General features: G+C 57.0%; 1 protein-coding gene across 2 annotated transcripts in view; it reads right to left on the reverse strand.

The window, feature by feature from the left end:
- The window catches only part of ITPK1 (inositol-tetrakisphosphate 1-kinase), a 158,830-nt gene extending 132,889 nt beyond the window's left edge, over positions 1–25,941 (reverse strand). Inside the window, exons 1-2 of one of the 2 annotated variants that reach the window (XM_021097985.1) lie at positions 25,793–25,941; positions 25,085–25,315 (exon numbers count right to left, since the gene is read on the reverse strand). In XM_021097985.1, coding sequence (XP_020953644.1) covers positions 25,085–25,179 — 95 coding nt within the window. In that variant the 5' untranslated portion in view covers positions 25,180–25,315; positions 25,793–25,941. 2 annotated transcript variants of the gene reach the window in all.

Raw genomic sequence — 26,404 nt, forward strand, 5'->3', positions numbered from 1 at the left:
GCCCGGCCCTCCCCAGCCTGGGCACACACCTGGCATCAGGACTCCGGGTTTTAAAACTCACAGGCTCGGGCTGGGTGACTGGCCTCCATTCTCCCCCTCTCTCCCCAGGGGGCGCCCTCTAGCTCTGGGCCCTCCACCTCCTAGGGTCCCAATTTATACACAAGAACCAAGGCCCACAATTGAGAGGGACTTGGGGTCTCGGGGAGGTCACACCCATGGTGAGCCTGGCACTAGGAGGTGAGGGGCACCGCTCACTGGCACACAGGAAGGGAGAGCCCTAACAGCCCCATTTCAAAGACAGGAAAATGAAGGCTTGGAGCAGTACAAAGGGACAGGTTCAGAGTCTCCAACAAGGGAACAGGTGAGCCAAGAGCCCCAGAACACGGAGCGCCCACAGCACCGTGCCACGTGGGCCTCGACGGCTGTGTGAGGCCAGAGAGCCATCAGAGCGGCCGCCACAGCTGGCCAGACCCACACCTGGTGGCTGGGTGGCAACAAAGCCAGCCTGGCAGTGGTTCTCACTGGAAGCAATTTTGCCCCAGGGGACACTGGCAATGCCTGGAGATATTCTTGGTTGTCCCAGTGGGAGAAGGGGCGGCACCCGGTGGGTGGAGGCCAGGGATGCTGCCACACCCCACGAAGCACAGCAGAGGCCCTAACAAGCAGAAGCATCCAACCCAAAATGACAATTGTGCTGAGGCGGAGGAGCCCTGAGCTGTGGGAACCTGTGAACTGGGATCTGCCTGGATGTGGGATTGGTTCGAAAACAGAGCAAAAGTTTCAATAAATAAATATGCATGTGTGTATGCACAGATGTATTGATGTAAAATATGGATATATGTCTGCACACGTGTCTGCTCACATTTGCTAAAACATCCTGGAAGCATAAAAAACTAGGAACAATCTCAGAGGGGGTGGGGAGCTGGCGGGAAGGGGCTCAGTTAGGAAAAGACCCTTGTCACTGAAAGTCCTTTCTTGCCTTTTGATCTGAATCATGTGAGTGTACAGCCTGTTTCAATACATCTACATTCTCTGAAAACTAAAAAATAACCCTTTTCTGCGTGCACAGTCTCTCTCAACTGCCCAGCCTCTGCGTGGAAAGCCTCTGGAGCAGGCAAACCCAAGGCCAGCTCCCCAGATGTCTTCCTGACAACTCTGTGGCTGGCTCCTTGGTTCTGATAACCCCAGAGGCAGCAAACTCCAGAGTTCCACACCCTCCAGGGCCTGCCCCCACAAGGTGGGGCTCCCTGGCAGCTCCAGCCTGGGCACAGCTGATGGCAGAGCCTATGGGGTGGCCCAATCAAGCTGGGCATGCTGTAGTCCTGGCGAGGCCAACAGGGCCAGCCCATTTCTGTCCCACTGCTCCAGCCTCAATGGGCACCTGGAGGCTTGGGCACCTGGAGACACCAGAGAGGCCAGGAAGCCAGGGGGATGGGCTGGAGGGGCCTTGTCCAAACTCCTAGGGCCTCAGGCACGCGGCCCACCAGCCCCTAAGTCACCAGCACTCCTCACACCAGGGCACCTGCCCCCCCCCACGGTCCCCCAGCAGTCATGATAATGACCAAGTCCATGGACGTCCAGCCAGCCTTTCTGGTGGTTGCTCTGTTCAATCCTCACAAAGCCCCCCCGCGCCCCCCCCGCTCAGCTCTCTTCTCTGCACATGCACCACCACCTGCCCCCCCAGAAAGACACTCATAAAAGCAGGACGCTGTTCATTTTGACAACCCACAGCCATGCACCTCAGGACCCGAGGCCCACTTCCTGACCAGGGAAGCAGATGAACAAACAGCCGACTCCGGGGAGGCAGGCCCACGGGTTCCGGACCCCGAGGGCAGAGCTGCCTGCTGCTCTCAGCCCTTTGGGAAACTCCCCCGGCCCGCGGCTACCCCTGGGGGACCCCAGTGAAGAATCCGAGTGCACTCAACACCCCAAATCCAACACCCCTCCACTCCCAGCTGGTACCCAGGGTCAGCGGGCTTCTACCCGGTGCTTCTCAGGCATGAACATGTGCTGTGCACACGCCCCTCCTGAGGGTCCCGCGTGGACCAGCAGGTCTGCGGTGGCAGAGGATCCGTCCCCCTCTTGAGCTCCAGGGGTGCGGCAGCCACCTCCCCAGCCATCGGTCCGGTTCACCTCCACTGCCACTGCGCCCTCCGGACCCCTGTCCCCACTCGCCTGGACACCATGGGGGCGTCCCCCGACCCACCCCACCCGCGAGCCCCAAGCCCCAGTCTTGCCCCCTCTGATCCGTCCTCCAAGGAGCCTGCCCAGTGGCCTCAGCCAGCCCAGCTCGCACGTCTGCTGGGGCTCCCACCACCCTGGGGACGCAGTGATGGCTCACAGGGTCCCGTGCCACCCGGCCTTGACTCAAGCCTTCCCCAAACGCCAAGCTCCAGACGGACGGGCCTGCTCTCAGCTCCTGGGCGCTCCCTCCAGCATCGCAGCCTCACCCTGACCTCCCAGGAGGGAGGCTTCTGGGGGTCACCCAGCAGAGGTCAAGGACCTCATCAAGGGCCTCTGTTTTTCCACGGTTCATGTCTGAGAGCCTGTGAGGTCTCCTCCTCCCTCCACTGCCAGGCCCAGTCCCTGCCAGGGGGTTGGGGGGTGGGGGACTGCCAAGCAGGAGGCTGAGGCCGACAGAGGTCTGCTGCTCTGTGGCCGCTTCAGAATGAGAAAGAAAGCAAACACAGCGGGGCTGTAGCTGTTGGTCTGCTCTGGAAACTCATCTGTGCCCACAGCCCGCAGGAGGCAGAGAGGGGTGTGCCCCCATCCCCGTGCCACCCCTGGCCTAAATCAGCAGAGGCTATAGACGGGCAGCCACAGCCTCAAGGACCCAGTTTGAAAGTCACCGTTTTATCATCAAGTGCTTGCCGGGTGCTAAGTGCTACCTGTGGACTTCTCCCTGCTCCCCCACACTGGCCCTGAAGGGGGCACTGTTACCACCATCCCCAAGCAAAGCTGAAGATGTGCAACGGCCTCCCAGCAGGGCCGCCAGGATCCAGGCCAGGGGCCTCCACGCTCCTCACCACACCTGCACACCTGCCCAGCCACACCTGCCACTCAGAGTGGGGATGAGAATCGGGGTGCCGCTTTCCCTACACCCCACCTCCCCGCTCTTTAGATGCTCAGCCTAGGCTTCCAGGGTCCCTTTTAAGGACCCTGGCCTCACAGCATCACACCATCACATGTGCCAGCTGGCTACCTGGACTTCTTTAAATTCACACCTGCCTGTTCAGTGAGTGCCTCCACATCCTCAAAGACCTGCTGTGTGAAGCCTTCCTGGATCTTCCGAGATGGGGCACGAGCACCAGCACCATCCCCGCCGTGCCGAACTTGAGCATAACTAGTCTAACCCTTCAACGCTTCCATTTCTCCAACCCAAATGACCTCCTGGGGGCTCCCAGCACTTTGCACCCGGCAATCCAGACCCACGGCACCACCTGACAACACCATCTCCACGGTAATAATACCACCACCTCCCACTATCAAGGGCCTGTGACGGGCTATTTCTAATATGTATAAATAAAGAAATGGGGCAGGCCGTGAATGTTGGGGCTTTACACTTATTATTTCAACTGACACATCAATCGCGAGGGTTAAAAAATGCTTGTTGGAGTTCCCGTCACGGCACAGTGGAAACGACTAGGAACCATGAGGTTTCAGGTTCGATCCCTGGCCTTGCTCAGTGGGTTAAGGATACAGTGTTGCCGTGACTGTGGTGTAGATCCCAGATGCGGCTCGGATCTGGCATTGCTGTGGCTGTGGTATTGGCCGGTGGCTGCAGCTCCGATGCAATCCCTGGCCTGGGAAGCTCCATATGCCACAGGTGCGGCCCTAAAAAGACCAAAGACAAAAAAGAAAAAAAAAAATGCTTGTTTATCCTCTAGATGTAGAAACTGAGGCTCAGAGAAGCTCAACAACTTGCTGCAAACCACAGGGCTGGACAGTGACAGGACCAAGGTGGAAACCCAGGTCCCTCGGTCCAAAGCCAGCTCTGGGCCCTCTGTTATTCAGCTGAAGGGAGGGGCACCCAGGTTGCCCTGAGTGCAGAGGCATCCCTGTGACCACCCAGCCAGGAGGATGCCCGCTCCAGGGCACAATCACACTGGCAGGCCCTCACCCACCTGGCCACCGGCCCCAGGGATGCTGGGAGCAGGGCTTTGCAGTTGACATTGAATACCCTCAAGATAACTCGCACAGACGCCTGGATGCCCTGGGCTGGAGCTGGGAACACGGTCCCACTGTTAATGAACAATGCCCAACGCTCTTAAAGGAGTCAGGGATATTCGAGGACTATTTTGCGGGGTGACTTTCTTTGCTTTTTAGGGCCTCACCCACGGCATATGGAGGTTCCCAGGCTAGGGGTCTAAGCAGAACCACAGCTGCCAGCCTACGCCACAGCCACAGCATCGCCAGATGGGGGCCGTGTCTGCAGCTCACAACAGCGCCAGATCCTTAACCCACTGAGCCGGGCCGGGAATGGAACCCGCATCCTCAGCGGGTTATTATCGCTGAGCCACAACAGGAACTCATTTGTGGGGTGATCTGATAGGAGCCATTGCCCTTCTCTCTCACATAAACTAAAACTCAAACTGCACACCTGGCCTGGGAAGCCCTGAAGAATCTGGCCCTGGCCTCCCTTGCTATTGCTCCCTCCCTCACAGCTCTCAAGCCTCCCTCCAGCCACGCCCTCCTCCCTGCTCCTCTGCCCACAGACACCCCAGGGCCTTTGCACCTGCTCCTCCCCAACCCCACCCCACCCCCGCCTGAGATGCTCGGGGGGCCCTGGCCTCTAGGCGCTAACTTCTTTCTGACCAGTCAGGTCACAGGAAGTCTCCCCTTTACAGAGGCCTTCTCTAGAGTTCCCTGGGGGCAAGCAGTTAAGGATCCAGGGCTGTGGCTCTGGTTACAGCAGTAGCACAGGTTCAATCCCTGGCCCGCATGCCTCAGATGTGGCCGAAAAAAGAAAAAAAAGAAAGGCCTTCTGTGATCACCCTGGGGACAATCCCCGGACCCCTCGCATCACTGCCATCGCTTCACTTCCTGTTCCTGCTGAAACTACCCCTCAACTTGCTGGCTGACACGTCTGTTACCCACACCCACCTCCATCCAAAGGACGGGGCCTTGTCCATCTTGGCCACAGACGGGCTCTCGCATTCGTGTCTCTCATGTGGCCTGGTGTGTCTGTGAACAGACACTCTACTGGGGGAACGCAGGAGCCGTCCTGGTGGAAGCACAGAGACGCAGACCGGCAATAGGAAGCCGGGTCTGCAAGCAGTAGGAAGCGATGCAGGCCCCAGCAGCACAGGGGGGGGGGGGGCCATGGCCAGATTCACTCCAGCTGTCCCCCTGAACATCCCAAGGGCTAGCCCCATTGGAATATTCTAGAACTTGGGGCTCCTCTGCTCTAACCTTCTCTTCTTCCAGCTGAGGAAAATGAAGCTTGCAGCTGGGTGGGGTGGGGGTCAGGGGGAGGTTGCAACACAGGTAACACCAGGCTCCAAACCAGGACTGCAACTCCCCACCCCACACTGCCATCACACCTGCAGAGGTCTGGGGCAAGCCCACCCAAGCCTCCTCTCCTTATGCAGAGGAAAAAAAAAAAAAAAAAAAAAAAAAACAGGAGTTCCCACTACGTCACAGCGGATTCATAATCTGGCTTTTGTCTGTGGTTCAATCCTCAGCCCAGCACAGTGGATTAAGGATTCAGCATTGCTGCAGCTGTGGCGTAAGTCACAGCTCCGGCCTGGATTCGATCCCTGGCCTGGGAACTTCCATATGCCAAGGATTCGACTGGGGGAAAAAAAGGGAAAAGCAAATGAAGAAGCCAGAGATAGTAAGGTTTCTTTCTGGCAAGACTTCTTGGGATTTCTAATACACTACTGTGTGTTTTAAATCCCAAGGTGTGCACTGCTCCCCAGACTTATGTGACCATGGACTGGTTCCTTAGTGGACTATCTTGTAGGAATCAGGTTCTGAAGGATGCTCACACATGTCTCTCCTGAAAATCTAGGCCACGTGTGTCAAACGAGAAGCGTTCACTTTGGACCCGCAGATCCTTTGCTTCGGAGGATCTGCGGCATTCTTTATATTATTATGAGTCATTTCTTTGGAATAGGATCCATAGCTTTCATCAGAATCTCAAAGATCTCCACAACCTCCAAGAAAGAAAGAAATATTTCCCTGAGTAAATTCCATTCATGCGCTTTTAAAAAAAAAAAAAAAAAAAAAAAGGCGGTGAAGTCCGTTTTCTCACCCCTGGAACCTGGGAGGGCCTTGGGCCTTGTTATGGACCACAGACTGTGGAGAGACCAGGCCTCCAGCGGCCTCAGAAAGGCCCACTGTCCTGGACCCCTGCCTCCTGGATAAGAGCACACCCAGGCAGCCTGCTGGGGGACGAGACACGTGGCCCAGCCGTCCCCACCGCCCTGGCTGACCAGAGCCACGAAGCAGAAGGCCCAGAAGCACAGACCTTGACTGACTGACTGCTGATCGCAGGTACACGAGGGGGCCCGGCCCGAACTGCCGGCCCACAGAGCCGTGAGGTCACAAGTGGTTACTGCTTACAGACAAGGTGGGGAATGGCTTGTTATTCACCAGTAACTCATAAACCTCTTACCTACACCCAATGGAGTCAGAAAGGGAAGGAAGACAATTACATTCACAGATACCCAAGGCAGCATTACACACACCAGCCACAAAACTGGAAATAATCTAAATAGTCAATCGTAAGATCACCGCTCAATACATCACAGACAGACGCTCAACAGAACTATTCTTAGACCGTCCTCCACTGCACTTTATTTTCAGGTCTGATAATGGCATAGGGACTGTTTGAAGTCCTTAGCTTTGAAGATCATATTAAATTATTTACGTATAAAATACGTCTCAGATTTTCTTCAAAATAGTATGGGGAGAGAGGTTCCGTTGTGGCTCAGTGCTAGGGAACCCCACTAGTATCCATGAGGACGCAGGTTCGATTCCTGGCCTCGCTTGATGGGTTAAGGATCCAGCTTTGCCATGGGCTGTGATCAGCTCAGATCTGGCGTGCTGTGGCTGTGGTATAAGCCCGTGGCTACAGCTCCGATTCAACCCCTGGCCGGGAACTTCCATACGTCACAGGTGCGGCCCTAAAAAAAAAAAAAAAAATGGGGAGAAATACATAAAATAAGATAAGCCATACATTAACAATGGTTAATACTTGGTATTGGGGGAGGTGTTCATTTTATTATTCTTTCTTTTGCACATGGGGGAAATGTTCATAATAAAAGTTCATTTAAAAAAAGTTCACAACAATTATCAAAAGATCACCCTAAAGACGAGAAACATGGAATCTGTTGACACTACAATACTGTGTGCGGAAAGCAAAAATCAAAATGCCACCCATACAATGATTTCAGCTGAGACTGTTAAATACAAAAAAGGAACGGGAGGTGCTGGGGGGGGGAGATTTGTCTCTTCAAATGTTGCTTTCATGATGTTAGGCTGTCTTTATAGCAAAAGATGACATCCTTCCATTTCCTTCAGCTGGGGCTCAGCACGAACGAGGGGCTGGCTGGTGGGGGGCCCTTCCCAGGAGTGCAAAGGGATGGGAGCGGGAGGGACTATGCTGGATGCCACGGGAGGCAGCTGGGCAAGTCCAGACTCAGCTGGGCAGTGAAGAGGACCCCCACCTGCCCTCGACAGCGCCCCCCGCCCGCCCAGCTGGCCAACAGGCAGGCACGCAAGACTGCTAGGTTGAGGGGCTAACAAGATTGGTCCTTCCCAGTTTTCTCAGGGTTTTTTGTCTGTTTGCTCACTTGCTTTTAGGGCCACACCCGAAGTATGAGGAGTTCCTAGGCTGAGGGTCGAATTGAAGCTGCAGCCGCAGGCCTACGCCACAGCCACAGCAACTCAGGATCCAAGCCATGTCTGTGAGCTACACCACAGCTCATGGCAACGCTGGATCCTTAACTCACTGAGAAGAACAGGGATCGAACCCACATCCTCACGATACTACTTGGGTTTGTTTCTGCTGCAGCACAAGAGCTTCCATGGTCCTTTCCAGTTTAAGGGACCACGCCAGCTACCCACCCCCCCTTTGACCAGTCTCGAGGTCAGAGATGATATTCAGCTCTCTAAATACTTATCTATAGACAAAAAAAAAGAAATTGGAGAGTAAATTATAATCAGATGCCCCACTATGTGCCAGAGGCCACCTGCACCAATTTAGCCATCATCTCTTCTGAGCCCCCAAACAGCCCAAGCAGCATCAAGGCCCCCACTTTACAGATGGGCAAAGGGAGGCCCTTCACCCGGCGCAGGTCAGTCATGCCCTGGGGCTGGGCTGGACCAGCACACCTGTCAGCTTCCGTCCCAGGGCCACAGGCAGGAGGGGGAGGACCCCCAGCCTGAGGTTCATGGCATCCGTGCTGTACGACCCGGGCCAGGACCGATGCGATGGACTGAACGTTTACTCCCCGCCCTAAGCCCCGAGGGGAGAGTGTTTGGGGGAGGTAATGAGGGTTAGAGGAGATCCTAAGGGCAGAGACCCCACAGCAGGACGAGTGCCCTTCTAAGATGAAAAGACTAGAGCTTTCTTCCCACCACGTGAGGACACAGGGAGAAGGCAGCTGCCACTGAACCAGGACGTGGGCCCTCACCCTGACCTGGGACTAGCAGCCTCCGGAACGGTGAGAAATAAACGCCTGTTGTTGAAGCCCCCCACCCCCGCCCCGTCTATGGTAGCTGTGCTGGCAGCCCAAGCCGACGAAGGGAGAAGGTAAACCGTGAGCCCTGGCCAAGCCTAGACCCCCCCAAAAGAGGCGACAAGGGGTCTTTTTCAAGCCTGAGGTGGGACCGGAACAGAAGAGAAAAACTATATTCCTACATCATATCCAGAGTTCAAAGTCAGTACAGGTATAGACTCATTCACAAGCCTTACTGAATGCAAAGAGTTCAGTGTAGGGGAGCGTGTACCACGGGCCATCCCTGGTGCACAAAGACAGGGGCTGTGCACGTGTGTGTGTGTGTGTGTGTGTGTGTGTGTGTGTGTGTGTGCACGCGTGCGCCCACGTGGGCTTGCACAGACACAACACATGTCTGAGGGAACAGGCAAGGACGTGGACCAGGCCTGCGGTAAGTGTGAGGGAGACAAGCCTTCCAGCACGTGCTCTTCGGTATAGTTTAATTTTTGACTCTGTACATTATTCTTTTGGGGGGGGGGCGCCCACAACATGCAGAAGTTCCCTGGGCCAGGGATCAAACCCACACACCACAGCAGTGACCGAGCCACAGCAGTGACAACGCCAGATCCTTAACCACCAGGCCACAAGGGAACTCCACAATCACCCGTTTTTAAGGGAGGTTTTAGTGGTATTCACAAGTCAAACATGAGCCTGCCCTGGAGAGATGGTGGGGTTTCACGCAGACAAGTTACCCACCTTCTTAGCTAGGTGTCTGTTTCCAAGTGCTGCTTTCATCAGCTGCTAAACTGAAATGACCCCTCCTTGCGGCCTCACCTAACAGACCTGAGGAGCTGAGAGCTCGGGTCCAAAGAGCTGCCCCACCAGCTAAGCCGGAAGCTGTGGGTCCCTCTGAGCCGGGGGCCCTCGAACAGAGGCTCTGATGAAGGCCACACAGCTCCAGTGAGAATGACTGAGCTCCGAGCTCCCTGACCCTGCTCCCGCCACCGCATCCTACAGCCCTGAGAGGCCCCAAGAAGCTACTCTGGGGCTGACAAAGGCCAGGCCAGGCGTGCCGTCCATGGTGGCCACAGCAAAGGGGACACCCTTGCACAGTTTTCCCACCAGCACCACCTCCATCTTCCTGCCACCAAAGGCCACGCCCCTCACAGAACCACTGGCCTGTGACAATTAGGGGACACCCACATAGAGGCCCCTGGCAGGCAGGGCGAGGGCGCAGAGCAAGGCAACGCTGGCCTCTCAAGGATCCCTGCGTCCCCGCTGGCTCCAGAAAGACGCCGTGAAGGGCCCCACTGGCCTGAGCCTCCTCCCAGCCAGGGGCCCTCAGGATTGGGGCCCTGAGCATGCAGGGCCCGGGTGTGTGGCCACCGGCCACTCACAGCCGCTTCCTCCCCTTCCAGGCGGAAGGGCTCCCATGGGGCCTGCTGGATGTGGGTGGCGGGCATGTGGAGCCCAGACCTGTACCATGCACCCCTCTGCAAGCAGCCAGAGCCCCCAGGCTCCTGGCGGAGAGACACGGGACGGGGCCAAACAGCAACAGGACGATGGTATGTTTACATAACACAAGACTGTTTCACCCCAAACACTCAGTGTCAAAGCCCCATGTTTCAGCCTGCGGAGCAAGAAAGCCACAGCCTTCGTCCTGGACCCCTGGTGGCCTGTGCCCAAGGCCCCAGACCATCCCTTCCTCCAGGATGCCCCCTGCCTGACTGCTGGGCCCGGGCCCTCAGAAGCTGCCTGGGTCGGGCTGGCCGTGGGAATAAACCAGGCTCGGGTTGATTCGAGGGGCCAGAGGAAGCCAGGCGCCCGGCTCCAGGCTCTCCCTGGTGGGGGTGCTCGCCCCAGTCCTGGAGACCACATGCGAACACTCAGGCTGGCACAAACCAGCGCCACCCTCACCTCAGCTGGCCCTGGAGGCCAGAACCAGGGAGCACCCCCCCAGCTCCCCCTGGCTGCCCAAGGGCCATTCCACAGTCTCCGAGGAAGGTCCCCAACTTCCCGTGCGGGGACCGCCCTCCCCAGACACAATCCGTGTGGCAGCAGCTGGTTCAGAGAGAGGCCTGGGGCTCCGGCCGACCCTGCATGGAGGAGGCCCTGAAGCCACCTGCCCAGCTCTGAATCCAAGCTCTGCCACCCACTAGCTGTGTGACCCTGGTCTAGTTATTTAACCCCTCTGTGCCTCTATTCCTTCTGTTAGGAAACAGATACTCAAAGCCCACACCCTCAAGGGTTGTACTGCAGATCTAATGAGATAACACACAAGGAACCCGGCTCTGGGAATAAAGGTCGGTGCTGAGGACTAACCTTGCATCACATGCACCTGAGAATGAAGCCACGTGATGGAGACCAGGGAGATACAGAGACTGGGCCCTGAGGACACCTTTAGAGCCCCTGGATCCACCTACACCTGAAGCCAGACCTCTCCAAGGAGTTAACACTTACAAGAAAGCCCCTTTAGTACTGAAGCCAGTGGGCACCAAGGTCTCAACCTCTGTCAAAACGCAGACACTGCTGGAGTTCCCATCATGGCACAGTGGTTAACGAATCTGACTAGGAACCATGAGGCTGCAGGTTTGATCCCTGCCCTTGCTCAGTGGGTTAAGGATCCAGCGTTGCCGTGAGCTGTGGTGTAGGTTGCAGATGTGGCTCGGATCCTGCATTGCTGTGGCTCTGGTGTAGGCCGGTGGCTACAGCTCTGATTAGACCCCTAGCCTGGGAACCTCCATATGCTGCGGGAGCGGCCCTTGAAAAGGCAAAAAGACAAAAAAAAAAAAAAAAAAAAACGAAGACACTGCTGCAACTTTCAGGAATCAGTCATACAATCAAGTGGTTTTCTGCTCAGATCATTAACTTGATCTCAGCAACTCCCTCATCTGACGGTTGATTGAGAGAGAGAAGCCCAGGGGACATGGCTGCCCCGTGGTGTCCTCCAGCAATGAAGACAGATTTGCAGGCATGTGGCCAGTCCTCAGGTCTCTCTCCCAGGGGAGTTCCCATCTCCCTCACACACTGTCCACGTCCCAAATGGTCACCCTGCAGAAGGGGGCACCTGCCCATCCCCCCCACTCTTCCCAGGAGAGCATCCCAAACCCAAAGAGCTTGCCCCTTGGGGGCAAGACAGGGAAGACCACCAGGACGAGGCTAGGGCGACACTGACTACCCCGGGCCACAAACCACAACAACTCATCCTGGATGGGGGGGGATCTGCCAACAATGGCCCAGAACAGAACAGACCTGGCCTCTCACTTGATCTGCGGTTGCCTGGAGGCCAAAGGAAGAGCACTTGCAGGCTCCAGGGCTGAGGCCCAGCACATCAGGCTGATCCACTGGGCACATGAACCAGCAAGGCCAGACGCTGCGCTGCAAATCCTCACTTGCAAGGACCAACCCCCCCCACCCCACCCCCTCAAAGTTTTGGTAAATGACTCCACCGAGAAGGTGAACGCTGCATCCGACCTGCAGGGGAGGTTTACTCTCCATCACCTGTCAACACAGACAGCGTGACTGCAGGTCACAGGAGTGAAAGGCAAAGCCGCCCCTGCTTCCGCAAAGATGGTCTCTGGCCTGAACAAGAAAGGAGGAAGTTGGGGGTTGAGTCCCTCCTGTGCACACGCACTAGGCTGGCTCTTATCAAGGAGGAAATGAAAGCCCAGAGAGGGGCCAAGACGCACCCAGGGTCACCTAGCCAGTCAGAGGCGGAGACAGCAGTCACATTCTACCACTGAGCAAGAGGCACGCTGTCCCCAGGACATCACGCAGAATCCAGCACCGCCCTACCTAAGAGGCTTCCACACTCCTAGGCTTGCTCATCTTCCTCCCAAGGAGGCAGGATGCTCAAACAAGCTCCGGGCAATCAGCTCCATCCGCCTTTAACGGCTGCCTCTAACACGAATAGCAGACTCACCGTTTGCCTAAAAGGGCCAGGCTCTATGCTAAGGATTCCAGCTGCCTCAGCTCATCCAATCTGCAGAACCACTGTGCTGCAGACTGGTACTAAAATTCCCACTTCAGGTATAGAAACAAAAGGCTCAGAGAGATTAAGTGGCTTGGCCCAAAGTCACAAAACCAGAACCCAGCAGCCCCATCTAAGTTCCTGCTCCCAACCTGAAGCTCTTTGACAAGCATCCTCCCTTCTGAAGCCAAGGGTCGGCGCCAATGAGAATACTCCCGAGAGCGTGGGAGGCCCTTAGGGTCTTTCCAAGGTGCTTCCAAAATCCTCCAGCTTTAGCAGAAAAAGCACCACCTCCAGAAAGGGACAGGCATGGCAATTTAAACAGAGAGAGGGCCATTAGCTCCGAGCATTTCAAGGAAGGAGCATGCGAGGCGGGAATGGCAGGATCCTGAGAATCTGAGTGATGCTGTTTGAACAAAGCACATCACAAACTGGGGAGCATAACACAGCATCTACAGGACAGATGGCGATGCTGCTGAAAGGTGACTCAGTTGATACCCAGCCTGAGTGGGCATGACAGAGCAGGCACCTAAATTTCCTGACTCTAGGTAAGCAATGCATCCAATTGAAACTGAAAAGGAAAAGCAAAAAGAAAGAAAGAAAGAAATTGAATAGGAAGGAGCTGTGGCGCAGTGGTAACGAACCCAACTAGTATCCATGAGGACACGGGTTTGATCCCTGGCCTTGCTCAGTGGGTTAAGGATCTGGCGTTGCCATGTACTGTAGTGTAGGTCGCAGACGCGGTTTGGATCTGGTATTGCTGTATCTGTGGTGTAGGCTGGCAGCTGTAGCTCTGATTCAACCCCTAGCCTGGAAACTTCCATATGGCATGGGTGTGGCCCTAAAATAATTTTAAAAAGAAGTTGAAAAGGAAGAAGGGGATGGAGTCTCCCGGTGGCCTGGCAGTTAAGGATGTGGCTTGGGTCATTGCTGTGGCATGTCCCCGGCCCGGGGAACTTCCACATGCCGCAGGTGTGGCCAAAAAAAAAAAGAAGGAAAAGGAGAAAAGTTCAAAACCAAGGAGCAAAAAACTCAAATGGCCAAGAGTCCAGGCTTTGGATTCACAGAAAGAGCTGTTCAAATCCCACTCCCAGGACTGAGCCGCTATGAAACCCCCAGCAGGTCACTTGGCCTCTCTGAGCCTGTTTGCTCATGTGGATTGAGAGCCTTCAAGCAGGGGTCAAGCCCGCCACTGCAGCTCCAAAATGGGAGCTCAGCTGTTCTTGTGACAAGGGAAATAATGCCACAAAGGCCTGCAGCCTCAAGCAAAGGACCCTGTGCCCTCTCTGCGCCCAGGCAGCCGCGGCAGCTCCCCAAGAAAACAGGCACATTCCTCACCAGCAGGGGCACCTCGGTTTACACATGAAGGCCTCAGTGGATCCGAGCACCTACACCTCCTGAGCACAGGCCACAGCGCGTGTCAGGGTCATGGTCAGTGGGGGGGGGCGTGGGGGCTGACTCTGCAGGAAGCTGAACTCCTTCCCCACAGGACCCCAGAGCCCCTGCCAGCCCCGCCCCCGGGAGGCAGGAACAGACCTCTGATAGAACGGCCACAACTCTTTCTCTTCTCAAGGATAAGGAATGCCAAGACGTTGGGAATAAAATCTCAAAGAAAATGAGCTGTAGTGTCAGCAAGGCCAGCTTCCAATCCGAGCTGCCCCACATGACAGCTCTAAAACTTGTGGCTCACTCTGCGTCTTCCTTCTGGGCCTTCGTAACACAGGCTGGGGCACAAAGAGGAAACTCCATCTGGAGAGAAAGCACGGGTCCCCCCTCCCTGAACATTCCTGGGGAAGATGCCCACGAGCCCGGGATCCCAGGAGGACAAGAGCCAGCCCAACGGGCCCTGGGGACACACAAACCCCCCCCCACACACATGCCAACATGCCCCCTTCTCCTCTCCCAGGGTCCTTCCTCCTCTCCCCACCCTGGAGAAAAGAGAACCACACACAACCTGCAGCCCCTGCCACCACCGTCCCCAGTGCGCCACGAGGATGAGCTTCCGTGGCCTCAGGCTGCCCTCCCGGGTGCTCACTGCCACCTGGAGTCATGCTCAGTGCCCGGCATGCAGGAGGCACTCGATAAACAAATACCCTGTTCACAAAGGCATGACTGGGGTGTTTTGTAAAAAGAAGATGGCTGGGCCTACCCCAGACTCATTCCCCGGAGAAGGGCAGGCCTAGGAACCAGCCCAAGGCTGAGAGCCTCAGAGAGGGGCCTAGATGTTTCTGCACCCCGGCCTTCGACTGCTGGATGGATAGACGGTGTGGGGCAGAAAAGAAAGCGCAACCCCCACAGGGCCACCCACTCTGGACCCACCTACCAGCCCCGCGGTAAGGGGCTGGGGCATGTCCTGGTCATGGATGCCAGAGGACCCCGCACACCAGAAAAGGACAGGGGAGAGGGCAGGGGCTCCACCAGAGATGGGTCATGGGCCCCAGAGCCCAGCCTGGTCCAGGAGGAGGGTGTGGAAGGTGGCCTGTGGGCTGGGGGCCTCCTGTCACGTATTAAGCACCTGCCGTGCTCACAGCCCTGGAGGTGAGTGGACTATGCCCGCTTTACAGATGGAGGGGCCGAGACTTGGGAGGCGGAGTGGCCTGCCCGGGCACCTACAGCCGACTGGGCAAGTCTCGTGCTCCGAGTCTACTGCCATCTCACCACCCAACACCCCTCCGGGCCTGACAACTGCACCCAGAGGATGCTCAGAAAAGAACACCTTGATCTTCCTTCTGAAACTGGGTATCCAGCCAATGGTGCCCAGATGTCATGTTCCAGACGGAAACGAAGGCCACCTGGCAGGGTGGAAAGAGCATGGTTTCAGGAGTCGGTGAACCCCAGCTCTGCCACTCACAGTTGAGGGAAGAAGCGAGTCATCTCACCTCTCCCTGAGCCTCGGACTTTTCGGCTAGCGAACGAAGACACGCCACCCATCCTGGAGGGCAGGTTTCCGACTGCTCCAGCGCCTGGCAGGTGGAAGGTTCTCCCTAAGCTCTGAAATCTGGTGTGAGCCACTGATCCAGGAGGGAGCAGGGGGAAACTTCAACACAACTGGTCCAGCCCCCAGTTCTGGTTCCATGACTCAGGCTCTGAGACGGGCTCAGGCAGACGGCTGACGGGGAGCCAACGGCTTGCAGAGCAAACTGCGCAGTAAGGCACCACGGGCCGTGCCACCGCCTCTGCGCCCAGCCCTGGCCTGCTCATCAGCACGCGCCTGGCCGAGCCAGTCCCCAGGAATGTCTCCTGTGCAAAAACGAGCTCCTGCCCGGCCCCAGGATCCACCTCCGAGGAACTCCCGGGCAAACCAGCAGCCAGAGGCAAGACATTTTTTAAAGGGGGAGAGAGGCCGGCCTAAAAGGGAGCAACCAGCAGACGGAGAAGCTGGGCGGGCAGCCTGGCGCCCCTGGCCTGCCCCTCTCCCATGTGGTGGGGCAGCGGGCGGCGGTTGCCACACCAGAGTCTCCCGGGCTGAGCTCCACACAGGGGCTCCAGGGACTGACCAGCCTGGAACCGTTTACGTCGCAGACACCCTCCCTCCTGCAGAGCCCCGGTCCCAGAGAAGCCCCGCAGTAGACAGACAGCGCGAGCCTGTTTAACTCAGTGGCAAATACGCCTGACGGTTCGGGGATGAGGCCTAGAAACTCTCTGGGAAATTTCCAGAAGAATCATCAGGGCACTTGGTAAGAAGAGGCTCCCCAACCCTCTCCCTGGAGAATTTTAAGGTGGGGGGAGGTGGACTCAAGGATACATTTTCCTCCTCAAGTGCTACTTTTTTTTTGTTTTGTTTTGTCTTTTTGTCTTTTCTAGGGCCGCTTCCCACAGCATATGGAGGTTCCCAGGCTAGGGGTCTAATCGGAGTTGTCCCCACCAGCCTACACCGGAGCCACAGCAACGCGGGATCCAAGCCAAATCTGCAACCTACACCACAGCTCACGGCAACGCCGGATCCTTAACCCACTGAGTGAGGCCAGTGATCGAACCTGCAACCTCATGGTTCCTAGTCAGATTCGTTAACCGCTGCGCCACGACACTCAGGTGCTACTTTTGCTGGGCAAATTCTGCTGACTCTGGGTTTGGAGGAAGGCGAATGACTGCAAAAGAGAAGAAGCATCCTTCCCCCCACAGCCTGGGCTCCTGGCGCCTAACCTGAGCTTTGGGAGAGGTCAGCTGGCCCAGGGCCTACCAGGCCCTTAGGGTCCCCTCCACCCATCCCCCACCCCAGCTGTCCAAGGCCCAGAACTGCTCCTTCCTGAACACCAAGACTGGACCGAACCAGGGCCAAGAGGACCATCTGTCCTCCTATTCAGCCCTGGAGCACAGACAGTTGCAGCCTCCGGTGCAGGAAGGTCCCAGGACCACCTACCTGGTCCCCCGTCACATCCTTAGGGAACAAGTTTACCGCAGGACACCCTGCTGCCTCCCTTGACCACCACCCATCTAACGTGGAAACCAGCCTGCTCTCCCCTAGACGGCTGCCCTCAGTCCTCAGGGAAACGAGGGCCACGGCAGAGACAGGTCAGGGCCTGTGACCTCCAGGCAGCAGATCCCACCCGCCCTGTAGCTCTTTTGCTCCTAGAGAACAGGCACTCGTCTCTCATTAAACATCACCTCCGGAGTTCCTGTCGTGGCTCAGTGATTAACGAATCTGACTAGGAACATGAGGTTGTGAGTTCGATCCCTGGCCTTGTTCAGTGGGTTAAGGATCCGGCGTTGCCGTGATCTGTGGTGTAGGTTGCAGACGCGGCTCAGATCCCTCGTTGCTGTGGCTGTGACGTAGGCCAGTGGCTACAGCTCCGATTGGACCCCTAGCCTGGGAACCTCCATATGCCGCAGGAGCAGCCTTAGAAAATGGCAAAAAGATAAAAAAAAAAAAAAAAAAAAAAAAAAAAAAAAAAAAAAAAAAAATCACCTCCTCGGAGAGGCCTTCTCTGACCATATAGTGCCAAAGTGGCTGCAGCTACTCCTGCCATGCTTCTCCCATCTGCAAGTTTTCTGGCTCCAGGTCCACCTCGAGCCAGTAAGTGTATCTGTGTACTAGTTTCCCTCCATCTCCTTACCCCAAATCTAGGCGAAGCAGGGCAGGGACCAGCAGCAGCACAGGGCGGGCTGAGGTGGATGCTCAGGATTTGCTGAGCGAATGAAGGAGTGAAGCGGACGGGCTCCTCCGTGACCCGGGCCCCCCAGCTTTACCCTGAGGTTTCCTTCCCGGCCCAGAGCACTCAAGTCACAAGTGGCTTTGGCTGAGCTACAGGAACACGGAAAAAGCTTCCAAAACCTAACAGTCAGTTCTTTCATCCGCTAACAGATACCCTTTTGAGCTCCTACTATGTGCACCCGCTTCAGCAGGAAACAGAACTGCCAAAGTCTCTACGGAACCAACCTTCCCAAGGAGACAGACAACAAGCAAGGGCGGCTGAGGGGCACGAAGGGTTTGCGCTCCTGAGCACAAGGGAAGGAAAAAAGGTGCTTCCCAGAAGCTGTCTTTGGGAGAGACTCTGGCCAGGGAATCCTGAGTCTCCCTCTGGGGCGACCGGCGGCCTAGCAGAGGCCACCCCGCAGGCTTGGGCGACTGGGAACACCAAGGGCGACCAACAGCGTGGGCACCCCTCACCCATGGGCCTGGGAGGGAAGGCGGACAGGAGTCTGGGGGTCCTTCACTGGGGGCGGTTCTCAAATCTGCATGGCCGGTGACTGATCCACCCCCGAGCCCTAAAAACAGGGGGGCGGGGGCACCCCCCAGGAGCTGTCACAACCCTCAGCCTGGCACCAGGAAGACCCAACGGAATCCCCCCTACCACGAGGCCCAGCAGGGGAGGCACCGGCCGCAGGGCAGCTGCTTTCTGGGGGCGGCCTGGAACCAGCAAGACAAAGCAGCAGGCGGAACTCAAGCAGCCGGGCCCCAGAGGAAGCGCTGTCTGAAGGGAGGCTTCAGCAGATGGCAGGGGGGTGCTGGTCCTGGAGTGGGGTGAGCCCCCCCACATCCCGCTGTGGGACTGTGGACAAGCCAGCCCACCCTGCCTGGGCTTCCCAGGGAGCCCGACACCCTCCCCAGAGCCAGGCCGCCCAGGGGGCGAGGCTGGGGTGGGTCCGACTCACGCACAGAGACGGAAGGTGTTGAAGACCGTGGCTTTGCCAGGGAAGGACTAGATGCGCAGCTCCTGAATGATGATTTTTCTTTCTAAAATAAATCTTACTTTTTAAAAAAAGGAGGTACCAAAAACATTCCCTCAGAAAGGCAGCTTACCAGCTGCATTCTAAATATGAGTGGGAACAGAAACCCTATTTGCATCCTACTGTTCAGGAATTGCCCCCAAGGGGCACTTGGCTGAGCACTTACTGAATGCCCCAGACCTGCGAAACCCCGGGGGAGAAAAACATCAGCAGCGGCAGGACAGCCCTGGGGGTAGGGACAGAGGCCCCAGCCCCACGCACGCCCCGCTCTGCCCCCGTGCCTGCCCGATGACACACAGTCAGCCTCCGACGAGATGAATTCAATCTGTCACCAGGGAAATGCAGAGCCCAAGTGCCACGTCTTACCCAAATGTACGGCCACGAGCGAAAACGTCTGTCCAGGTCTGCACTGGGGAGGACGGTGTGGGTGACAGGCCTCCCATCCACTGTCCCCTGTGAGCAGGGCCCTGTCCTGGTCAGGGGTTTCAGCCCTGCCCTGAAAAAGCAAAATGCCTACGCCCCCGGACCCAGGAGTCACTCACCGAGCAATGTGCGCTCAGGCGATGGGGCCAGGACCCCTGCCTCACCACCCACGCCGGCAGAAGCCAACCTCAGGCCAAGAACCACGGTCCATCGTCTTGAGACCTGGACTCCAAGAGCCATTAAAGAAAGGAGGCAAGTGATACAGAACTGTCTCCAAACACAGCAGCGCTGCGCAATCTCTCTAAGACGTGGTGTTCTGGGAAAGGAGTCAAGGGCAGGACAGCACGTGTGGAAGAGACCCACACACGTGTGCCCTGCGTTTTGCACAAAACAACTTGAGCGGAGGGAGGGGCGATACAGGAGTCGGGTGGTTTTTTTTTAAGGTTATTACGAGATTATATAAAATCATACGTGTGAAACTTGAAAACTGTAAAGCACTATAGCATTTAAAGACTTTTTCATTCAATTTAAAAAATAAAAGTTGGGAAAAAAAACACCCACCTCAAGGGAGACTGCCAAGAGCACGTGTCCCTGAGTGACCAGAAGGAGAAGGAAACAGATCGACTTTTTATTGTGTATTTTGAGTCCTTTCCATTGTGTATTTCGAGTCCTCAGGGTTTTATTTTAACATATGCATGTATTTAATATTCAAAGAGATAAAGCAATAAACGTTGGCTAATAATAGTGTCATGATTGCTCATGGAGACTCTTGGCATTTTGAAGAAACTCAGCACAAACTCCTCTTGAATCGCTAAACTTAAAAAAATGAAAGTATCATCTTGCATAAACATAATTTCCTCAGGCTCCCCATCCATACATTAGGTGAGGACAGTGGCCCTGCCTCCCAGCGGCTGTAAGACTCCCACGGGCCGGGCATTACGGGAGAACAAGGGACACTGGGAGGGCACCGGGCAGGGGAGGCCCATCTTTCACTGTGCTCGCCAGCCCCGCACTCCGCTCACCCAGGCAGGATGGGCAGTCAGTATTCCTCCCGGACTTCAGGGTCGCTCAAAAACCGCCCAAACCAGGGACACTCAATCAGCAAATGCCATAGAATAGAAAGACTTGGTGGGCAGAAGCCCATCCCCCCACCCCCAGGACAGCAAGCCAGACTGAACAGCAGCAGCCACCATTTACAGAGTTCCAGGCCTAAGAACCCTGAGCTGATACTATTATTATCCTCACGGCACAGATGAGGACACCAGGCAGGGGCCCAGTGGCAGAGCCTCGGGTGGCTCGTTGCAGAGCCAAGCCCAGGACCCAGGCAGGCTCCTCAACAGACAGCGGCGCCCAGATGGCCGTCTCCTCGTGCAGAAGCTCAGCTCACTCCCTCAGAGGCCGGTAGTGCAAAGCATTTCTTTGCAAGGTGGGGTATGGACAGTCCGGGTGCACAGCTGCCAAGGAAACCCCAGTCAGTACTTCCTCCCACCCCCACACCCCAAAATGGTGCCAGATCCAGAGACTAAGACAAACAGAGAAATACCCACTCACGGACCAGCATCACTTCATCTTGGGAAAGACTCTGCTTCCTTCCCACTAAGAACCTCCCAAAAGAATCCCAGCACAGAACAATGCTAAGCAATCCCAGCGAAGACAGACCTTCTAGATTCCTTCATTTAAAGAAAGGAACGTAAGCCCTGAGGGGAAGGGACAACCTGGGGGCACCCCGGAAGCCAGGTTACTGTTAACACCAGACTCCCGGCTCCCTGAGGGCAGGGGCTCTGCCCTCCCCTACTTCTGGAGCCTCCAAGTGCCAAGGCCTAACCTGGGCAAAGCACGTCTTAACAAACAAGGCAGCTGCATCCTCAGGCGTAGAGGCCTCAGGTCTGGGCTCAGAAAAGCCCTTCTCTCCGAATGTGAGTCCCTCCTATGCTCAGAGCCTCAGGTTCCCCATCCGGCCACCCTAGGGCTGCTGGGAGGATGATGAGAGATGAGGTACCAGGAAGGACAGCATTAAAAGCTCAACTGAAAGGAAAAAAAAAAATGGAGTTCCCCTTGGCTCAGCAGTAACGAACCCAACTAGTGTCCATGAGAACGCAGGTTCGATCCCTGGCCTTGTTCAGTGGATTAAGGACCCAGCGTTGCCTTGAGCTGAGGTGTAGGTCAAAGACACGGCTCAGATCTGGTGTTGCCATGGCTGCGGCGTAGGCTGCAGCTCCAATTCAACCCCTAGCCTGGGAGCTTGCATATGCCGTACGTGCGGCCCTAAAAAGACCAAAAAAAAAAAGTCAACTAACACAACAGTAATGACAGACAGAGGTTCGCCCACATTTTATCATTTTATACCAAAATCCTTCGTGCTGTCATGTGCCTTTTCACCATCTCCTGCAACATGGCTTCAGCCACAGGAAAGGTGAGTAGGAAGGTGAGAAGTTGGAGGATGACACAGAAAACAGGGACAAAGGGAACGGAGGTCAGCCGGCACTGCCACGCCGGGCACCGGGAGAAGTAAGAACACTAAAAAAATCAGGGAGTTCCCGTAGTGGTTAACGAATCTGACTAGGAACCACGAGGTTGCAGGTTAGGTCCCTGCCCTTGCTCAGTGGGTTAACGATCTGGCATTGCTGTGAGCTGTGGTGTAGGTTGCAGACGCGGCTGGGATCCCACGTTGCTGTGGCTCTGGCGTAGGCCGGTGGCTATAGCTCCGATTCGACCCCTAGCTGGGAACCTCCATATGCAGCGGGAGCGGCCCAAGAAATAGCAAAAAGACAAAAAAAAAAAAATTTAAAAAATCACATGACATTTCCAGTTAACAGCTTCGTGGTCTCTGGTCCCCTGTGAAGTCCCTTCTGGGCTTCTTAAAAAGCCACAACAAGAGGGGGCAAGGGAGCTGCCAGGTGGTCCCAGTGTGAGGGGGAGGAGAGCGCCATCCCGGTGGTGAGGGGAACAGAGGAGGGCGGCAGGAACAACCCAGGCCACGCAAAACCAGCGGAGTCAGGGCCCATCTACTTCGGAGCCAGAGGACCTGTCAAGAGGCACCAGGGTTTGGAGGGTTGGCCCTCACGCCTGCAGAGGTGTCCCGGCAGGACCTGCCCAGAGACGCCTGCGGCAGATGCCCCTGGAAGAACGAGCAGGACACTCGCTGGGGCTACAACTCAGCCTTGCGTCCCCAAGGCAAAACAGCAGCAGCGGGACCCCCATGAAGATGGGGGGGGGTCTGCCTAACCATCGGACAGGCCCAAGGAGAAAGGGCTTGCTTTCCATGTGGCTCTCAAGGCACCAGCTTGGACCCATTCTAGAAGCTGAACCAAAGGAACCTAAGTATGGAGCTTGCCCCCTCTCGTGCCTGCTGCCCCGGCTGTAAAACAAAGGAGCAGGAGGAGACCATCTCCCGCACTCCCTCCAGCTCTGAGGCTTTCTACAAGATCTGACTGACACTTGACCAAACAACTCGTCCCCGTCCGTTCAGGTCGTCCTCCCTGCCTCTGACACTGCCCCAAACATTCGGAGCAGAGCCGCAAGCCGCTTTCAAACATCTCTGGACTTTTTCATGATGCAACTCCCAGACAATTCATCACCATCCAAAGGAAAGCACGAGCACCCCCCAGCCTCTGAAAGTCAAAAACATGACAATGGCCATCCACGACCCCTCCGGGCCACTGAAATGTGCACCAGCACTCACACCACACACAAGAGCCAGCAAAGGGCGCAGGCCACCCTCTCCAGGGTGGGAGCATTTTGCATCCAGTACAGACGTGTGGCCACCAGGGGGCGCTGCCCTGAAAGTAATAAAGGAGAAGAAACCAAAAAATTCTTTTTGGTGTTTTCTTTTCCTTCTTAAGCTTAAGTGACAAAACTAGCTAAAGCTCCCCTGATGAAAACACAAAGTGGGATTCCTGAGGTTCTAGAATGACCTAGATGTTTTCCTTCCTCTCTTTGAAGCCAACGTTTCGGCCAGAAGAAGCCAACTAGACTTGGAAAGCCACAATCCCTTCAGAGAAAGAACTCCGTGCTGGATTTCCCCCCAGAATGGTTGACATCAGAGCTTGCTCCGAACCCCCTGATGAAAGGCAGGAGGGTCCATGAAGAGGGAAAACCCAACTGCAAGTCCAGCCTGAAGACCCAGCCTCAAGTCTTGGCTGGAAGTGTTTCACGAGAGCTTCCTAATTACCAAGCAAAACATACCAACCAGATGACAAGCCTCATGCTTTAGCTGCAGACACAGGATGACACAAATACAGACAGACCTCAGGAAAAAGGGTGCAAGGTATCAGTGGGGATTTCCCAAGTCTTAGATGACTGCAGGGAACTCGGGCACCTAACGCCAGAACCAGACTTCAAGATCAGGTCTAGGGGCTTCTCCACATGTCCTCGGCGTCCAGGGCACATCTTCCACAAGTGCGTGTCTCTGCAGGGCTAGGTGCGAGGGCCCTTTTTGAATGTTCCAAAAGTCCTCAGACCCATTTTCAAAGCTCTGGCTGCAAGTTCCTCCTAGTTTCCTTGTGAATTCCCCGGCCACTCGGCATGCCCTACTGACCATGAAAAGCTTGCTTTCTCCTGGGGAAGCCAGCGTGAGGCAAGGCAGACAAGGCCCTATCCCCAGACCAAGGGACGCAGAACCAGGAGCTGTTGTATACAAGGGGCGCCCCTCTGGCTGCAGCGAGAAGAGCGCCTTGGGGGCTGGAACAAGGCAAAGGAGCAGCAGGCCCTGGGAAAAGGCATGAGGGGCACAGAGGTGCTGCCAGGCGGGCCTGCACCAGCCAGCTCTGACCAGCCACTTGCTCCGCACAAGGGGAGATAAGGAAACCCAATCATTATGTTTGGTGACCCAACAGGGATAAAAATGCAAGGGGGGGTCCATTTTCAAGAATCAAATCTACCAAGTGGAGACACTGCATAACAAAAGGTCTTCCACCTAGAGTTTGCAAAAGCCTGGGGGAGCCTGATTCTCTTAGGCTTTCACGGAGAACAGTATTTAACTAACAGCTTCTCAGAGCCAAAGCCACTGTAGTGAAGCAAGGTGAGGCAGACCTGACCCAAAACTGGATGCATCTGTAATGGACTAAGAATTCCATCGTATTAAAACACCCGGAGCCTCCACCCCAGAAGGACCAGTGGTGGGGGAGGGGGGGGAGCCCAGAGGGAGGAAGGCCGTTCTAGACCAGAAGCATTTACCCACCACCTCCTCTTAGGCATCAAGCCACTCCCTGCTGTGGGACCCCAGGGGGAGGTACCCCACCTCTCTGTGGATGGATCCCCCTTCTCAGACACGTGGCCCAGAATCACCAACCCAGCCAATTCTCAAGGCTGGTGCGAGGCTCTAATGAGACAGCAAATCACATACATGCCAAGTATTGCTACTCGCTTCAAAGAGGCTTAACCCAGTGATATGCGATGATAGCTTCTTGCAAAGACAGCTGCACAGGCGGGGCACAGAGTAGGTGGTCCACGAGCATACGAACCTCGGAGCCCTTCCCCATGAAGGGAAGAGGCCCAAGCAAGAAAAAACACTCCAGTCCAAAAGTACCTCCAGCCACAGGCATACGGCGTGGATCCCCCGATTTCCCAGGTCCCTCGGCCCCCTTTAGCAGTGCTCCCACCGCGCCCTGGGCAGCCAGGGGTCTCCCTACCGGGAGACCCAGTGCACCTGAGAGCCCTGGTCCGTGCCACACCGCCCATACTGGCAACTGCTTCCCTCGTACACAGCCCGCGGCCACCACAGCCACCTGGCTACTCGGACTCCGTGTCCCCACGCACCGCTCCTTCCCGTTTTGCTCTAATCTCCCGAACCAGCCGCTGAGGCTGAACCGGGCTCAGGCCGGGGGTCCCCGGGCGCCGGAGCCCCGTCCCTCCTTACCTGCACAGCTCGGCGAAGGCCTGGAAATTCAGCTTCTTGATTTTCTTCTCGCTCAGCCAGTAGCCAACTCTCTTCCCTTTCAGAAAGGTCTGCATCTTCCTCTTCGGGCGGAGAGCTCGGGTCGGAGGAAATCGCCCACAGGCCGAGTCTGGCGGCCCGGCGCGCGCCGCGAGCGTGCCGGCACCTCCTCCCGGCGGCGGGGACGCGGAACGGGGCTCCGGGCGCGCAGTCCTGCCGGGAGGGGCGGGACGGGGCGGGGCGGGCGCCCGGGCGGAGGGAGCGGCGCTCAGCGCGGCACTCCACTGGCTGCCGCTGCGCCGGGGCCGCCCGCGCCGCCGCCGCCCACGCCCCCGTCGCCCCCGGGGCTCCCGGCGCGCAAGTTCGCGAGCGCCGGCCCGGCCCGGCTGGGAAGAGGAGGGAGGCCCTCCCTCGCTGGCGCCGCCCTCCCGGCGCTGGGGACCGAGCAACACGCCCTCCAGCGGCGGCCGCGGACGATCGGCCACCGCGCCGGGGCTGCGCGCCGCCCCCAAGCCCCTCCTCCCCGCCCTCCCTCCCGTTCTCGCCCGCAGTTCCCCCTCCGAGCCCCGGGCGGCGCGTTTGGCCGATGCGAGCGGAGCGCGTGCGCTGCCCGGCGCGCTCGGACCCCGGCGGGGCGCACGCGGCCGCCAGCGCCCCCAGCCCCACCCCGCCCCGCCCCGCCGTCCTCACCCGCCGCCGCGGCCACCGCCGCCGCTGCCACTTCCTTCTCCTCTCCGTCGTCGTCCTCGCGCGCAGCCCGCGCTCTCGCCGAGCCCGGCCCAGCCGCTGCCACCGTGCTGACCCGGCCGGCAGGACCGCTGGACCAGGCCGGAGGAAACGCGGCGGAGCCGGCCGCCAGGGGGCAGCGCCGCCCGCCGCCTCTTAAAGGCGCAGCGCCTTCCCCGCCTTGCTCTTTGGTGCGCGTTTGTGTCGAGGATCAGGCTGTTGAGCCTGGGGGGTGGAGGGCTCAGTAGCGGCTTTAGGGCGGCCCTTGCCAAGTGCTTTTACTTTGTATAGGAGCGAGAGGAGTCGTGGTGGGGGATTTTCTGCCTGTCCTTTGGGAGTGATCGAGCCACTGAGTTTCATTCATCAAAAGCATCTCTGTAGTCCCAGCAGTATTGACCTCCGAGTGCAGCAGAAGGAGCAGGAAGGGGGGCGGGAGAGAGATACAGACACTCAATGATATCACCCGTCTTCCCTGAAGGAGACAGACCCAGGCTGTGCCCATGGGGGCACTTCGGGTGAGGACATGGACACTCAGGGGCCTTCGCAGGCTTCAGAGGTTGCCCGCCAATCACACTC

This window comes from Sus scrofa, chromosome 7 (assembly GCF_000003025.6).
Source record: "Sus scrofa isolate TJ Tabasco breed Duroc chromosome 7, Sscrofa11.1, whole genome shotgun sequence".
Lineage (NCBI taxonomy): Eukaryota > Metazoa > Chordata > Mammalia > Artiodactyla > Suidae > Sus > Sus scrofa.